General features: G+C 47.9%; 1 protein-coding gene across 2 annotated transcripts in view; it reads right to left on the bottom strand.

Moving 5' to 3' along the window:
• The window catches only part of LOC146859674 (astacin-like metalloendopeptidase), a 565,544-nt gene that overhangs the window by 187,439 nt on the left and 359,211 nt on the right, over window positions 1-18,894 (bottom strand). For both annotated transcript variants that reach the window (XM_085643427.1, XM_085643428.1), the window contains one exon: window positions 18,095-18,273. In XM_085643427.1, the coding sequence (XP_085499553.1) occupies window positions 18,095-18,273 (179 nt within the window). The remainder of the gene's footprint in view (window positions 1-18,094; window positions 18,274-18,894) is intronic.

The raw sequence follows: 18,894 nt of genomic DNA, 5'->3' as shown, positions 1-18,894 counted from the left end.
AGGCAGTCATCAGGGCGGCAAGCTGTTCGCTGAGAGCAGCGGGGAACAGAGGCATAGGAGTGGGAGGGCGGTACAGGACAATAAGAGTCAGGGCTCCAGCTTCGGAAGCTAGGCTGATGACAAGGTTCTCAACCTCAGGGAGACAAAGCGAAGAAGACGCAATGAATTTGAGATCTTTGCGTATGATTGCTGCCACGCCTCCACCACGACGGGCTGTAGGCCGGTTGGCATTCAGCATGTAGTAGTTGGGTGGCAAAGCTGCCAGAATATCAGGAAGGGAGAGGTCAGACAGCCAGGTCTCGGTGAGCAGCAAGACATCGGGGTTCTCGGCTGTCAGAAGAAGGAATATATCAGAGTGATGTTGAGGGAGGGAGCGTGTGTTAAGGTAAAGTATGCGGATACAGGACTCAGGCTGGGTCGGGGCAGACAGAGACTGATGTATGAGTCGGGGTAAGGGTGTATCAGCCGAGATACCAAGAGACACTAGGCGATCCCAAATTGTAGACGAGAGAGCACAGGGAGGGTGCTGTAGTGCTCTAAGTGTGGCAGCTGAATAAGTGAAAAAAGGAGCAGCATCCCAAGGCCCTGGGCCCGTCAGGCCGCGGACGGGCGCAGATGGGCTTAACTCAGGCGCAACTCCGGCGCGCCTGCGTCGCGCCCGCTGCGCTCGTCCGCTGCGCTTCCGGGGGGGGGAGGCCATTTTGTAGGGCTGAGGGCGGGAGGGGCCGAGCGCTAGTCCGCTCGCCTCGGCTCCACTCCAGGCTCCTCACCCAAGATGGCGGCCAAAGTCGGGTCCCGGGCAGCGCTTCGATCGCCTGCCAGGAGACAAATCAGGGGCAAATGCACAAATGAAGCCCAAGTAAGCAAATGCGATCAACATGCACAATTAAAAGAGGGTTAGCAGACAAAGTGCGAGTGCAAAATAAAATATACAGTTCCGATTTTTAAAATAGCTTTGTGGCCTCTAAAAGTAATCACGGGGCCCGGTAGAGCCTCTGGCAACCGTGAGCGTCTAGAAGTGAAAGTGAAATGAGCCTATTGGCTGATTTCACTTTCACTTTAATTAAGTCACAGCACCATGTGCACCAATAATCATAACAGGAAAAAAAATGCTCCAGGCGGCTGGGAAAGCTATTTCCCCGCTCCTGAGGCTGAAAAAACAAAAAAGGAAATCCCTCTGCTGTAAACGGAAGAGGGATTTCCTGGTTGTGTGCCGAGGATGGAACAGTTCTGTACTCAACACACGAGCACCCTGGCTGAGGACAGAAGCGTTCTGTTCTCAGCACCCATGGGGTTAAACCGCCAGTGATGCATTGTTTCTCATGCTGCTTCTTTTGCCTAGAGACTCCATATTACATGTTCGCAATTATTGCAACATTGTACCTTTTTAGGTCTCGGCTCTAGCTCCATTTCTTGTTCTTCGTCATGCCGCTTCCGGTGTTTAGCCCTCCCCAAGAGAACCACCCAACTTCTTTTAACCATATGCAGTGTTCATTGTAGAGCATGGTTTCAGGACTAATTTGTTTGGTTTGTTTGAGCACTTAACAGAAGCACTTGTCTTTACAGTTGCTCCATTTATGTGAATCCAGCTCCATACAATACAGAATGCTCCACTGCCTCTTCTCCCCCCACCGGGATGTATGACGTTACAACGCATACATTTACATCGCGGTACACTACATCGCGGTTTTTACAACACAAGTCGTTACAACGACTTGCGCTAGATGGCGCTCTAGGACAAGAAATAGGACTTAGGAGTAGTATCATTTACTATTCCAACTCCAGTCTACGTACAGTAGGGAAGGTGTTGGATAGTAAATTATACTATTCCTTGTCCTAGAGCGCCATCTAGCGCAAGTTGTTGTAACGACTTGCGTTGTAAAAACTGCGATGTAATGGCATTGCGATGTAATCCCTGCGTTGTAAATGATGTTTCCCCTCCACCGTGTCTGTACAAGTTAATGGCAGCTAGCCGTGCCTGGCTCTGCAGCTCGCCCTACGCTTTTTAGGTGTGCTTTAGTGACAGTGCCCTGCACTTAGCTGTCTCGACAGTACTGCTGCAGTTTCTTTGGTTCAGTGGGTATAGCACTCCACAGTTAAGTGGTGCCCCGGTGCAGCTGCCCCACCAGCATGGGTCCTTGTGCAGCTGCACTGCAGCCTCAAGGGGGGACAGTATCTCACAGGTGACTGTACCCCGGCACTGCCGTCTCATTTTTCTCACTTCAAAACAGATGCTTGTGACATGTGGGAGCCAGCTTAGTTGTTTGTCTAGGGGTCCGCAAAAACTGCTGACATGCCTGGTGTTGCTACACGCTTCTCATCCTCTGCCTTCCTCTCTTCTCTCCATCCGACTTACACCCTTCTCCCCCTCTTCAGTTATCCACCCAGTATCATTACTGCTTGTACAGAGAAATTTGGCAGCGAAGACGTACATAATGCGCAGACGCAAGCATGGTATAAAAGAACATGGTGTTCTTATTATTTTCCGTCCAAACTAATGATTCTGCAGAGAAAATGTTCCCTTTCCACTTTAAGTCATGTCCGTCCCTTCTCACAATCAGAGAATAGCTCAAAACCCCCTCCCCCCAATTACTTAAATCAACAACACGCGAATGATAATCAAGTAAACTCAAAAAAGCGACAGACTCAGCTAAGCGCACAGAAGGCTCATGGAAGGGATTCTTATGCACCCGAAAAAGATCGAGTTCTAGTGTGCAATTTCATTAAAATGTGTGTATTAATAAGAAAATCCAGGAAAAACAAGCATTTGCAATGCAATTGGTCTCGCCTTTGGGACCTCATATGTATTTAGCTATGCAGCACATTAGCCTGGGTGCTGAAATATTTACTGTTCTTCAACATGGAGGGAAAGTAAGCACCAAACTGCATGACATGCCAGGTATGGGAACACATGGAGAGAAATATTGCCTTTCAGCGGGAAATGGTATAGCCCAACGCTCTGTTTTTAATATAATATCAGGGCCTTCGGTGGTCGTATCGCTAAAAATACAAGATGTGAAAAAAATTATATTGTCTACGGGTGCTCGTGGAAGACAAGTTCTGTGGACTGGAATCTAAAGAATGCTAAACTGATTAGCTAGAGTTCCTCAACAGAAAGCAATATACCTGGTAAATAAGCACCCTGGGGCACAAACGTGAATGCAAGGTCTCTGAGAAGGACACTCTTTCCCCCAAGCCAGCTATTTCTGTCATTCTGCAGTTAGGTGTTTATTTTACCCCCCTTCTTTTAAAATATTTCCACCATAAAGCAAGTACCAACTGTGGCAGCATGAATTTGCACAAATAATATAATAAAATAATTTGAATTAAGGAATAAATATTTCCAACCTGTTTAAATGACATTTTGCAGATAAAGCCCTTTTTTCCAGCCGAGCACTTGTGGACATCAATACAATCTTGAAAATAGCAATGGAGAGCAGGCTAGGATACATGAGTCATTCCGATGGCCTTTTCACTGCCTCAAGCCCGTTCTCCACACATCCATCCACGTTGGCTGCACCTATGGGTCGGTCTCCTTTCAACGCCGCTCCTCTACCCTCTGGGCAGTCCAGCTCCTGGTCTACAGAGGAGCACCCATAGGTGCAGCTCACCTGCATAGGTGTGTGAACTGACTCAAGGAGAATCAGCCATGATGGGTCCCTTTATGTTCACCTGCCCTCCATCCTGTAGTGTGCCTGTGGGCTACAGAGGCAGTGAAAAGGCCATCGGAATTACACATTTATTTTAGCCTGTTCAGCGGCTTGCCCAGCAAACAGTGCAGTTTGTCCGTGCGTGAGGTCGCTGTCAGTGTCAGTGGGGGGCAGGGGGGAGGGAGGGTGTGTGGGATGGAGAGTGTTGCGGGGATCCACAGCAGAGCGGAATGTTATTGGCATTGTGAAGGAAAGAAGGAACCTTTTGCAATTAATAGGTTAATCAGGGATGTGTCAAGAGTCTAAACTGGTTGTGGAGATGAGCGCACTCACCTCTGTGCCATGTAGTACTTTGACCCCTTCTTTCTGAGTACATTCCCTCTTGTGACCCGGGTTAGACCCGATGATCCGAAAGCAGTGTGTGCTGGGAATAGGTCGTTCCTCTCTGGCCACTCGGTGCCCTTTGTTGTACTTGGAGCGTGTTTCCACTCTTCTTACCGAGGAGCAGACGTCATCATCAGGCAGTGTTCTGAAGCGCGCGCCGCATCCTTGATCTCTAGATCTCACATACATTTTCTAGTGGTTCAATCAATCAATCAAAGACATTTATAGAGCGCACTACCTACCCGTAGGGTCTCAAGGCGCTGGGGGGGGGGGGGGAGGTGGGGGGGTGCCGCTACTGCTCCAACAGCCAGGTCTTGAGCTTCTTCCTGAAGGAGAGGTGGTCTTGGGTCAGGCGCAGGTCGGCCGGGAGGGAGTTCCAGGTCTTGGCGGCCAGGTAGGAGAAGGACCTTCCTCCGGTAGTGGCTCTGCGGATGCGTGGGACGGCGGCGAGGGCGTGGCTGGCTGATTGGAGGTGGCGTTTGGGAGCGTAGAAGTTGATGCGGTTGTTGAGGTAGCTCGGGCCTTGATCGTGGAGAGCTTTGTGTGCGTGGGTAAGGAGGCGGAAGGTGATTCTCTTGTTGACCGGGAGCCAGTGCAGGTCTCTTAGGTGTCCGGAGATGTGGCTGTGTCGTGGGATGTCGAGGATGAGCAGGGTTGGAGCAGGGTTCCCGACTGGACACATAAGAGGGAACTGGCAATTGTTGGATAGTGTAGGGGTAAAAATTACTATTCCCTCTCCAGTGAGTGCAACAGTAGAGTAATTGTTGGATAGTGTAGGGGTAAAAATTACTATTCCCACTCCAGTGAGTGCAACAGTAGGGAAAGTGTTGGATAGTGTAGGCGTAAAAATTACTATTCCCATGTACCCCAAAGCCCATACCCACCCTAATACTAAATAAATCTCAATTACTTACCTAGTAATGCGTTGTAATGGGATGTGTTGTAATGGCATGCGTTGAAGTGACATGCTTTGAAGTGACATGCATTGTAATGGCATCCGATGTAAAGGCAGTTGCGTTGTAACGGTTGTGCTGTAAAGGTAGGTTGTTGTAATGACTGCGTTGTAATGGATGTTTCCCAATAAAAAAAGCCCCAGAGCCATACACAAATGCATTTGCATTGCCAACGCCTATACCGCTTGGATTGTTGAGACCTATTGGCTTTGCCAATGCTTGTTTCCAACTATTTGAACGCGTCGGTAAATACTTTGTTTCGTCTTCTAATCACCGCATACCTCACCTGCATTGATTAGGACTTATGGCATGAGGCATTTTAGATTATTAGGACTCTTCTCCTCCATGTTGCCTTTTCTTATTTGGGGACCATGCGGGTCTTGTTCTTAATGATTCTATTTCTCTTACCATCTCCATGTGGCTTTTTTATTGAACTGTTTGCTAGTATAAGTTAATTGTTTTGCAATTTTGTCATCTTAATCTTCGTATAAATTTCTCGCTTTTGACCTGACATGGCACGTGGCTCTTTGAAACTATACATGCTATCCCCTCTTGGCTACTCCATGTTTCACGTCTATTGTGAATCTACTGCAACATTTTAATGTGTTTAAAAAAAAAAAATGTATTGTCAAATTGCACAGAAGACGCAGGGCTCTGTACCCCAGAGGCCACTGCCGTATCAATTTATACATTTGCAAGACAGCAACTGACCATTTTTTAAAACAAAGCAACCAAAATATTTGACATGGAGCATCTGTTAGGATATCGGACCCTCCATCCCCAACTTACCCCCACACCCTTCCCGAGTTCCTCAACGACCCCTGAGACCAGTCCACCAGCTGATAATATAGGACTAAAGGAAATATTAAACTAGAAACCAGAACAGAAGTAGAAAAGTGCCAGTCTTAGCAAACACACACCCCAGGCTACCCCCCCGTGTCAGGCCCAACCTCCCCATCCCTACCCTCATCTGCTGCAATCGGAGGCTCCAGCCACAAGCCCCTATAGTCCGCCCACCGCTTCCATATTTTGTAGTGCTTACGCGGACATCCCCGGGCCACAAAAAGTGGCTGTTCCAGCCCCATGCAGAAGTCAAGGCCATTTTTCCAGGCGGCCACAGAGGGGGCCCGTGTATCCTTCCACCTCCTGGCTATATCACGTTTCGCCAATGTGAGGCCCAGCTGCAAAGGATGCAGTTTATAAACATTGCCCCCGATCCCTTCCATCACATGCAGCAGGGTGAACTGTGGTGTGTGTGGGAGTGTCCACCCTAAAACCTCCGATAGGCAGGAGGGATCACTGACAAAATATCGAGAAGGAGAATATCGACCTGCCAAAATATCGAGGAAAAAATATAGAATGCCAAAATATCGAATCCCTATCTACAAACAGGTAAGTACAAAAATATAGAATCCAAAATATCGTTGTAAAAAATATAGTTGGTCAAAATATCGAATTTTTTAAATGTCTTAAAAGTAATGTAAAATTAATAAAATAATACATATAATTAACTAAAACATACTTAAAAATACTTAAATAACTTTAAAATTAATAAATATATAATGTTAGTAAAAAATAAAAAAATGAATACATATATAACGTAATATTAATTAAAAATATTCAATATTTTTTGCGTACGATAGCAGGCGGGTAAAATTTACTATTACCACTCCAGACAGTGCAACAGTAGGGAAAGCGTTGGATAGAGGGAGGGTAACAATTACTATTCCCACTCCAGAGAGTGCAATAATAGGGAAAGCATTGGATAGCGTAGGGGTAAAAATTACTATTCCCACTCCAGAGAGTGCAACAGTAGGGAAAGCGTTGGATGGCAGGAGGGTAACATTTACTATTCCCACTCCAGTGAGTGCAAAAGTAGGGAAAGCGTTGGATAGCGTAGGGGTGAAAATTACTATTCCCACTCCAAAGAGTGCAACAGTAGGGAAAGCTTTGGATAGAGTAGGGGTAAAAATTACTATTCCCACTCCAGAGAGTGCAACAGTAGGGAAAGCATTGGATAGCGGGAGGGTAAAAATTACTATTCCCACTCCACAGAGTGCAACAGTAGGGAAAGCGTTGGATAGCGTAGGGGTAAAAATTACTATTCCCACTCCAGAGAGTGCAACAGTAGGGAAAGCGTTGGATAGCGGAAGGGCAAAATTTACTATTTCCACTCTAAAGAGTGCAACAGTAGGGAAAGCGTTGGATAGCGTAGGGGTAAAAATTACTATTCCCACTCAAGAGAGTGCAACAGTAGGGAAAGCATTGGATAGCGGGAGAGTAACATTTACTATTCCCACTCCAGTGAGTGCAACAGTAGGGAAAGCGTTGGATAGCATAGGGGTAAAAATTATTATTCCCACTCCAGTGAGTGCAATAGTAGGGAAAGCGTTGGATAGCATAGGGGTAAAAATTACTATTCCCACTCCAGTGAGTGCAATAGTAGGGAAAATAATAATTTAATATTTTATTAAAAATAAATTAATTATTAATACCAAAAAAAGTATTAACATTAATTACCAATCACACAATATTTAATAATTAATTAATTATAAATACCAATAAGTTTTTTTAAATCAATTACCTATTAATAATTAATTAACAACCAATTAACTTTCAATACCAAAAATTAATAAATACAAATAATACCAATTAATAATTAATTAATAATAATTAATTATCAATATACAAAAATTATTTCAATAATTAATTATTTACAATTAAATTACTTCCGACCATTTTCCCCTATAAACCCACAACCCGCTACAAATAATAAATTAATACAATTAACATAATTATCAATTAAACAATTAATAAAAATTAATTACCAATTAATACAAATTATTTACCACTTAATAATTAATCAACAACCAATTAATTTTCAATACCAATTAATAATTACTTAATAACAATTAAATTACTTCCCACCCTATCCCCCTATAAACCCACAACCCGCTACAGAAGTAAAACACAAAATTAAATTAAAAATAATTAATAATTCCTACAAATTATTATTTAATGTACTATAATTAAATTACTTCCCATCCTAATCCCCTATAAACCCACAACCCGCTACAGAATTAAATTACACAAAAATTAAATAACATAAAATTCATTACTTTAAAAATATTCAAACATACATTCCAAAATTAATACATACTTTTAACACATATACTAACACTTAAAACACTATTAAAAAATTCGATATTTTTAACAACTATATTATGACTGTCGATATTACTTACTTCTATATTATGTAAATCGATATTTCTTAACTGATTTTCGATATTCTTCACCACTATATTTTGGCAATTCGATATTCTGTCCATTCTATATTAAAAACTCGATGTTCTGTCCAGTCGATATTTTTTTTCTCGATATTATGACTGTTTACCAGGCAGGAGAATACCCCCATTGCCAAACCGTGTGTAGGAATGTGCCCTCCACTCCGCCACACCGGAGGCACTCCAGGGAGGCAATCAATCCCGCCTGTCACAGCCGAACCCTAGTAAAATATACCTGTGAAGGTACTTAAATTGAATGAGGCGGAGACGCATCGCTATGCTGCTCCCCGAGGGGCGGCTAGGGCCTCCCTCCAGTCTTCTTCCTCCAACGTACCCACATCCTCCTCCCGCATCCCCTGTAACTTTTCAAGCGTAGGAGCACTGTGAGTGACCAGGGACTGATATATCCGCAAAATGTTCTTGGTCTCCAGATCCCCCATGAAAACCTTCGCCTCCAACGGGCTAAACTCGGGTAGAGAGTCAAGGTCCTCCAGGCTAGGGGAAAGCGCATGGCGGAGCTGGAGGTACCGATAGAACTGAGACCTGGGCATGCACAATTCCACCTGTAGATCCTGGAAGGACTTAAGGGACCCATCCCGCACGACATCCCCCAGGGTGGAGATACCTATGGCATCCAATCCCCGAAAGCCCTGCAAGGCCGCTAGATGAGGCAGGGGTGCATTGTGCCACAGAGGAGTTTCTCTAGTAAGGGTATTCCACCACCCCATTCATCGTAGTGACTGCCGCCAAATTTGGAATACTACCTTTGCCACCGGTGGAAGCGAACCACGCAGCGTCACAGAGTAGAGAATCATGTGAAGAGTGTGAGGTCCCATAAGGTGTCGCTCCAATGCATAGGCCGGGTCCTCCCTGTCCCCATACCACCACTCGTTAAGAACTAACAGATGCGAGGCCTGGTAGTACGATAGATTATCTGAGGTTGCCAGACCTCCACAGTAAGTAGAGAGAAAGCACGTACGCAATGACACACGCACCCCCTCTCCCCCCAAAGGTACTGCCCCAGCACCGAGTTCACCTGCCGGAACCATCTAGGCGCGATCGGGTACGGGTGATGCTGTAACTGGTATAACAGGTGGGGCAGCGCAACCATTTTGAAGATTGCCGGCCTGCCATAAATTGTTAAGGGCATGCTTGACCAGGTCTTAATGTCTGTATGGACGCGCTCCCAGACCGGTGCCAAGTTCCGCTCCCAAGATATGGCCGCACATCCGACAAGAAGACTCCCAAGAATTTGAGACCTCCCACCACCACCTGTAGCACGGACGCCCATGTACCCACTCTCACCCGAGCTCCCAAGACCCACAACGTGGACTTACGGGGACTCATATACAGCCCGGTCGTATCCCCGAAAATGTGCATGATTTCCAGGATTCGGGGCCCGACCTATCCAACGCAGTTAAAAAAAGAAGGACATCATCTGCATACAATGCGATCCTGTCGGAGAAGGCCGGAGCCTACTCAAATCCCATATGATGTGCGTCGATGCGCACTCAGGCCGCCAATGGCTCCATGGCTAGGGCGAATAAATATAGCGACAAGGGACACCCCTGTCTGGTGCCACACCGGATAGGGAAGCTGGACGAGACCGCTCCTGCCACACGCACCGACGCTGTCAGATCAGTATACAGGAGCATAAGATACGACAAAAAACGGGGGCCAAAATTAAGTCTACGTAGGAGGGCGAACAGGTAGACCCAGCTCAGGCAATCAAATGCCCTGTCCATGTCCGCCAGTAGGAGTGCAGCCGGCTCCCCAGTCCGTCGGACCGCTGCCAGCGCTACGTGTGCCCGCCTTATGTTGTGCCGCGTCGCCCTCCGAGGCATGAACCCGGCCTGGTCTGGGTGTACCAAGGCCGAAATGTGGGGCAAGAGGCAGTTAGCCAGTGCTTTAGCCAAAACTTTGGCCTCCACATTAAGAAGAGAGATGGGGCGGTAAGAGGCGTGCTGCTCCGGGGGCCGACCAGGCTTATGAAACACCATCACCTCAGCATGCCTCCAGTCCGGGGGGAGCCGACCGGCCTCGCTGGCCTCCTCCACCGCCACCCGGTAATAAGAGGCCAACTGTAAATTGTACCGGCGAGGGCCTAGAGATGTAAAGCGCCCTGGCAGAGCCGATGTAACATCTTACTCGACTTGTCACCCCATTGACAGATTCTGCTACGCGTTGCTAGCCAGACTTGATGAGCCTCGTCCATTAGAAGAGAGGCATAGGACTGCTGTGCCAGGAGTAGCTGTCGCACTACCGGCTCATCACCCACCTTCCGGCTCCGACGCTCAAGCGCTTCTTCGTCCGCCTCAGCCCGGACCAACTCCTCCCGCTGCTTTCTACGGGCCGCCACGCACCATGCTATGTCCACCCCACGTAGAGTGGGTTTCAGTGCTTCCCAAAGTGTCACGGCTCTGGAGACCAACCCCACATTGGCGATAAAGTAGTTTGCGATCGCCTCCCTGATGTGTCTCTCGTATTCAGCATTCTGCAAGTTCCATACTGAAAGGCGCGAACGGAAGGGTTGCATACCCCTGCCCAGCTGCAGCTCAATGAACACCGGAGAGTGGTCCGATAACCCCCGAGGAAGGATCCCAGCGGACACTACACTCGTTGCCGTCGCCCGGGGGACAAAAACATAGTCTATCCTAGAGAATTACTTATGGACCGCCGAGAGGTACATAAACTCCCTCCTGTCACCATGAGTGTGTCGCCAGGTGTCTACCCAATCAAGGCTTGTAACCAGAAAGTGCAATTTTGTGGGATGATTGCTACGCAGGCCCCCACCAGCCCTGCTTCTGTCGCTGCCCATATCCACCACATCATTCCAATCTCCACCCACCACAGAAGCCACGTGTGGCATGTCAGCCCACAGGGAGAGTAGCCGCTCCACCAAAGACCACTGCATGGGGGGCATACACACAGCCCAACACAATAGGGTCCTCCCCAATCGTGCCCCGGAGAAATAGGTACCGTCCCTACGTATCCAACAATTGTTGCGCCTGCACGTATGGGACCCTGCGGTGTATTAGAATCGCTACTCCCCTAGAACCCTGTATGCACCCAGCGTGAAAAACCTGTTGGAAGCCATAGCGCTGCAGGCACAGGACCTTGGAGCCCAGCAAATTGGTTTCCTGCAAAAAGAGAATGTCAGCTCTGGCCCTCTTAGCCTGACGCAGGACAGCCCCTCGCTTAATTTTATCCAGGAACCCACACACATTCCAGCTAACAATGCGGATGGTGCCCGGGGACACCCGAACATCTACTACCCCACTAGCCATTGGGTAACAAGCAGTGGTGTAACACAGATAGGAGGTCCCGACGGTGTGTGTGCGTGTCGTGGTGAACTCAGTACGAAAGAGCAACTCATACCCCTAACCAAACCCCTTCCCCTTAACAAACCCCCCACCCCATACCTCAAAAACGCTGAAGTGCCTGTCACGGCAGGGTTGGTGCCAAGCCCCCAACGGGCCGTCCCCGCCAATGGATCCCCAACTTACCACCCATGTCGCCCAGGGCCACCCCCCCACAAGCACTAGACAGGTGAAGATTCTACCCTCCTAAGGGCTCCCTTGATTCAGCTTAAATCAAACAGTCACACAGTCCAATTAGAGAAAAATCTCGACACCATCTTGTTCACGAAGATTAGGGATCCAGTGTCCGATGTTGGGAAGTAGGATCTCCCCGGGAGGAAGCTCTACAAGACAGAGAGCGCCTCTGGGACTGAGATCTTTTGTGCCCCCTTAGGTGCTGTCCTTGGGAATTTTTGGACGGCCCCTCACTCAAAGACGAATCGGATTGCTGCCCAGGCGGCGTATGCACCCGCACCTGCACAGTTTCATCTGTCCACTTGAACACCTCCTCCGGGGAGTCAAAGAAGTGGGTGCGGGATTGGTAAACCACCCGCAGACGAGCCTGGAATAATAAGGCGTACAGGAGCTTGAGGTCCCTCAGTCTGGCTTTCGCCGCCATAAACGACTGACGTTGCTGCTGGACGAGTCGTGTATAGTCCAGGAATACTAGAATACGATGGTTATCATAGAGCAAAGGTTCTTTGGCCGAGCCTGATTCAGCACGGTGTCACGGTCAAGGTAGTTGAAGAGTCTCGCAATCACCGGTCGTGGATGAGCCCCCACAGGTGGTTTCTGAATGAGTGCTCTGTGGGCCCGCTCCACGACAAAACACTGGGACATGACATCCGGAGGGAGCCAGCTTTCCAGCCAGTGTGTGAGGAAATGCTCCATATCCCCTTTCTCGCACCCCTCCGGGAATCCAACGAAGCGCAGGTTGTTCCTCAGGGCCCGCCCCTCTGCATCCTCAACCTGGAGTGCCAGGCCCTTCTGGATGGTTTCCATACTTGCCACCTTCTGCTTGAGGACCGAAACATCATCTGCCACCCCTGAGATGCGGGTCTCAGCCTCCGTGATGCATTCCGTAGATCCTGGCATAGTAACTTAACATCCACACCCACCGCACCAATTTTGGCATCCAGCATGTCCCTGGATTGGGTGATTGCACCCATCAGAGCCGCATTGTTCGGTATGGCCTCCTGGGGACTTCCCGTAGTACCGTCCGTCGCTCCCGGGCCGGTGAACTTGTCGATAGGCCCATGTTTTGTGGATCCACCGCCACACTTATCCCTTGTCATGGTGGCGTTTGATGGACACCCCGCGGATGCAGGCCAAGTTGGACGAAGCGCTGGCACAAGGACCCCCCCAGCGCAGGCACGCCACGAGCCGATCCGTCACACGGTCTGATCCCAAAGGAGGGAAGGAAGGCACCCCCGGACCGGGGCCTGCAATCCATCCATGGGGGCGGTGACCAGCGAGTGGCCCCCAACCGTACAGACGTGGGCCAGCCGAATGCCAAATCCCAACTCCAGTCGATGCGTGGGAGGTGGGGAGGAAACGCTCTCCATGCTCTGGTGCTGCAGAACACCCAAGCCACGTGACTCAACAGGTGGCACCGTCCCCAGGCCACTCGCGGCCCGCTCGACTGCCGGTGCCGAACCCCCGGGATGGAAAGGCAGGTCCGGAACCGTCCCCTCGCGTTCCCCTCCGTGGCCCGATATAGCCGCCGACCTCGGACCCTGCCTCCACAGTCAGGGTGGGGAGTAGCCACCAGCTCCGACCCACAAGCGATCACCCTCACCTCGGCCCTCACCGTGATCTTCAGGGGCCCCTGGATACTTCACCCGGCTGCAGCGCTGCCACTCCAGGCCCCCCGCCTATCACAGGTCTGCCACGGGGCGCCCGTCCAGACCACGAAGCAGGCTGGGCCTATCTCTGCCAATAGCGGTGGAGTCCCGCAAAGGTAGGCCCGCACAGCCCCGCTCACCTCTTCCAATATGGGGGGGGGAGGTCCACCGAGAAACCGGCAAAGACTTGCAGGGAGAGCGGGGGAGCCTCTGAAGCGCCCCACCACGGCCCGATCTAGCCGCTGATCCCCAGGCAGGAGCTCAGGCCCGGGGGAGGGGGGGAAGGTATTGCCACAGCTGCCAGCCCCCGAAGCCCCCATCTAGACTACCACGGCCAAATTCATGGGGGAGGGGCCTCCTCCTCAGCTGTAGTGCCCCAGTCCGATGCCTCCCGACCCCGCGGGCCTGTGCACTCCCCTCTCCTGGCTCCTCACCAATGTCTCGGCCGGGTCTCCGGGGCCGATCCGCCCCCCGAATGCTGCCTCCGATGCTGGGCACACAGGATGTTGCACCGTGCCCACCAGCGCCGCACACATTGTACCCAGGGCTCGCCAAACTCCACGCCCCGGCTCCGGCCCCCCGCAGCTCCAGGCGCCGCGATTGCTCACCGGACTGCAACCTCAGGACAGTAGCACTGAAATGCCCCCTCTAGGACTGCTTTAAGGTCTGAGGGAGCCAGGATAAATGCAGGAGCTCCGTCGGGCTGGACGGAGCTAGCTAGCACACATCTGCCATGATGGCCATCCAAGCCACGCCCCAACATTTTAATGTGTTTTTAGCATAATTATTGTGTGTTGACATTTTGATGGCATTGCAAAGATTTTAAGTAATCATACAATAAATTATAAACTACTGTATAGATACACTTTGACCACTATGAAGTGTCAGCAATGAGGAGGTGTAACAATCAACCACTGAATGGCATGGCCATCCACACCACAGTCACAACTAATGGTCAAGTAGTTCAAAGTCTTCTCCTGACACTTTCTTCTAAAAGCAATGCAGGCTGTCACACAGCACCTAATCTACTGACCATCTAGTCAGAACCCATCACTCAGTGCTGAAATATTCAAACTTGTTATGGCTGCCTGCACTTGGATTGCAAAAATCTTCTTTAAAGGTAATCTGTTTACGTTGACCCTGAAGAACGATCTTCTTGTGCTGCTGGCCACCACCAATGTCTCAGAACTAGTCACACAGCCAATCCACAGTGAAGGAAATAACCTGGACCTCAACTACACATTTATGTCATGCATCATCTTCCTTTTCTGGACCAATTACACTTTTATGTTTACATTTTTTTTAACCTTTTATTGTTAACATTAGAGGCACATTTGCATTTCCATACATCATTAAGTACAGAGAACAGCAAATATCACACCGCTTCACAGGTGTTTCTCTGGTCTCCCTGACTGTAGTCTCCAAGGCAGACCACTCACCCCCCACCACCACACAAAGGTTATGCTCCATGGGCCAGATTCACAAAGGTAAACTTAGACGGTTGATCGGCCAAATCTCCACCAAAGGGTAAATATAAAGATAGTACTCGTCTATGCCCTTTGTGAATTCCCAAAGTAGTAAACTTAGACGTTTGGTCTAAATTTAGCGAGACCTATTGGCTATGCCAATGCTTGTTCCCTCTGTGATTGCCCACCTCCCCAAATTTTGGTCTATTTAGTGAGATAGCTCTCTTCCTTCATATATTGTCCTCTCGGCCATCATGCACTAATCCATACGTCTTTTCCATTTTTAGGTCTCGCCTAGCGTTGCAAAGCGAATGCGCTGCCATCGCTTTGCAAGGCATGCAGTATATACTGTAGTGTGGAAGCTTCATGGAAGCTCCGCCCACTCTCTGTCCATTGGCTTTTGCCTTAAATGCTGCCTTCCGATTGGTTTGAGGCTTGGCAGTCCCTCCTCATTCATCATTTGTATCCTTCCACGGCTATTGGCCCCTTTACTCCTGGCACTATTTTCTTTTAGGTCTCGCCTAGCGTTGCAGTACTAATGCGCTGCCATCGCTTAGCGAGACATGCAGTATATACTGTAGTGTGGAAGCTTCATGGAAGCTCCGCCCACTCTCTGCCCATTGGCTTTTGTCTTAAATGCTGCCTTCCGATTGGTTTGAGGCTTGTTAGTCCCTCCTCATTCATCATTTGTATCCTTCCACGGCTATTGGCCCCTTTACTCCTAACACCATTTTCTTCCCTGTCTCCCCACCCCACTGCCCCTTCCCTCAGTCTGTGACTTCTCACCCTCCCGCCCCCCACTCCCGTTCATGTTTTCTAGCCTGCCGGCACTTCCATTTTCGTCTTTATTATTGCCACCTTGAAATATGCGAGTTCTCGTGTTTAATGAACTACATTTAAATGTTACTCTAAATATAATAAGACTCTAGGCAACATTCGAGGTATGCATGGCAACTGATGCCTCTTAGTTCACAAATGGCATTGTTGTCGGACGGGAGGTGCGGCCAGTGTTTTAACTCATGCTTAAAACAAGCACTTTTAATAACTTCTTCTCAATTCAGTGCTATAATCTTGTGTACTGAGATGACGCGCTAAAGAAATGCACTTTTTGGAATTCTGAAAAGACATTATCGCACATTTACATCATGTTTAGTGTATGATAAACATGCCGATCATTTTTACGGCTCGCCCACTGGCTCGTATACGCTTGGCTCGTCTCCGGCTGGCTCTACCTGTTAATTAAAATATTGGCTCATGCACCTCTAACAAAAAGAGATGAATGGATACATGATAGTGAGCCCAGGAGATGGTAGAGAAATAGACTAGGGCAGACAAACAGACAAAGTCAGTCTCCATTGCCTCACGTAAGAATCTTCACTTTCAATAACCTGGAAATCTGCTGGCAACTCCCGCATTCCCCAACCTCATCCCCCTCACCTATTCTTAGCAGAAGCGGAAGATTCTGAGCTGTGCCCTGCTGGTGCAGAGGAGCACGGCAGAGTCTGTAGAAGCGCTGGGATCCTTAGCCTCTCCGGGCAGGCACCTAAGCCTTCCGGGTGCCTTCACACTCAGGATAAATGAATACATTTTGTTCTTTGCTTTAGTCGCCCCTCTGTGAGCACTGTCAAGTAGATGAAGCTACACAATCAGAGAGGTGGTTGTGTACAAACAAGCAACAGCCACAATACTGTACGTTTTGAACGTGTAGGTAAATACCTGTTCATCGAGTACCTCACTGGCTGATCATTCCATGGCACTACCGAAATTACATTTGGACACATTTGCTCAATTGTAAAACACTCACTTCTATGGGTCATTTAACAAATTGGGGCCTTGGGGTTAGGTACCCTACTTAGGATGCTGTGTAAAAGAGTAAATACAAAAATTAATGCAATTAAACAAAGCAACCAGTATCCTTCTAAAACACTTAAAATTGACACGCATTCTGGCATTTTGTTTAGTTAATGTCGATTTTCTCATAGATGCGAGTAAAGTACTCTTAATATCTTAATGAAATCTGCACACTTTTAACTAATAGCACTGGGCGACCTTTGACAACTAGGCAATGAATACATTTTCATGTACCCCCGAATCCCCCCCTGCCCCCTTGGCAAACTTCATTGCCTCCCAGTGTTTGGGGAATAACCAAGAAGCAGGAGAGTGAGTCAAATAGTCTAGAAAATGAAAGAGAAGCCAGGATTCGGATTCACATGCTCCGATCCCAATCGCGTTGCTTAGTCTGTAAGCACTACTTTTATTAATGAGTTTCGCATTAGTAAAGCACCACGGTGTGCATGTGTGGCGACACTTCACCCATGAGGTACGTGCCAAGCAATTGTTGATACAATCCACACTTTGTGTCTTTTTCAATATATTTATTACGAAGTACAGGACCTTTCCAAGGGATTTTGCACACTACATAATTTTAATAGCTCTAACTCACAAATGCGAGACCTATTTGCATTGCAAATGCTTGTTTCAATTGCAGTTGATCAGGAGCCCCCCGTGACAGGTGATTTCTTGTGTTAGACAGGCATGTATATCCCTCTAAAAGGGTCCCAGTACTCCCACAACAAGTGAGAAAATGTGCCCCACTGTTCACAACCCTTTATACATGTATCAGATGTAGATCATCCTTTTTTGATCAGTGCAAGAAGAAATGGTGATCCCCACTAAAATTCATCAAGTGCAATTACACATACTACACAGATCCTCTCACACCATCATAACTATTGACTTAAACTTCTACTATAAACATCTACTCCAAACCGTAGTAGATTTCCTTACCTATTTTCATTTTTTTCGGTATTCCTTCTACTGTAATCTTTTGTTCCAGAAGGTTACTTAGGGGTTTTGATGTGTTCATATTATTTTTAATAATAGAAATAATGCCTTTGAATTCAGATGTAGCCAATCTCACCCAAAGCTGTCAAATCATGGAGATGGGTGGCTTTTGCAGGGTGACTTGTAAGGCAACTGCAAGACTTAGCTATTTTGTGTTGGATGGTAAGAAACATATAAACTGCTATATACTGTACAACTTCCCATCGCTGCTTCCAGGATCCCCTTCATATTTTGAAAAGCAGACAATCCTCTATGTAACACAAGCATTCTCTACAATGTTACAGAACAGGACAGTAGACAAAATCCATACCCTCATTAATGTTGTACCACAGGATGTCCAGATATTGGTCGCGGTCCTGTCTTGTTTGCTCGTGGTAGAACCCCAAGGCGTGCTCAATCTCATGCTGTATGCTGCCTTTCGACATACAATAGTCTTCCTCCACTGAGATAATCTGACTCCCGCCAATCTTCCCAATGTAGGACCAGCAGCTGAAGAAAGACAATAAACATGAGGACTGTAGCAAAGCAGAAGTACAACTGATTCCTTCTTCTCCACAGACCACAAATTGAGTATTGTGGTATTTGCTATTAGTTATTATCGGTTGATTGTAATGCATGTTTGGGCTGTTCAAAGCATGCAGGAATATGGGAAGGAGGAGAAGAGATAGGAGAAGTAGCTAAAGCTTGCAAATTACACATAAACCATGATGAAGGGGAGAGGGACTGTGGGTCAACTGATTCTGTGCATGTGGAACAGCACAACTTGTGTTGAAGCGGAAAGTATTAAGCTAATTTAAAATGGGTATAAAGCTGCAAAGGTTTACCCCTGAAAATCATTTTTCTTTAGTTTGTTTTTTAAATTGCATATGTCAGGAAAACCTCTGCAAAAACCATGTGTCTGAAGTAGTCCCTCGCATAAAAAATAGAAGAAAATGTACTTGCAGAAGCTGGAAAACTGTGTAAAGTTTGAAGATTTGGAATAGCTTCAAAACTCTGCCTGCCACTAGATTATTTCTGAAATTAGGAAAATCAGATTGGCCTTGAAGAGAAGGCAATGAAGAATACATGGCACACTGCAGAGAAACTAGAGTTAAAATGCTTCTCTTTGCA

Source organism: Triturus cristatus, chromosome 3_1 (genome assembly GCF_964204655.1).
Source record: "Triturus cristatus chromosome 3_1, aTriCri1.1, whole genome shotgun sequence".
Classification (NCBI taxonomy): Eukaryota; Metazoa; Chordata; class Amphibia; order Caudata; family Salamandridae; genus Triturus; species Triturus cristatus.
The sequence above is the reverse complement of the archived record's forward strand: the minus strand, read 5'-3'. Positions and strand labels throughout refer to the sequence as shown.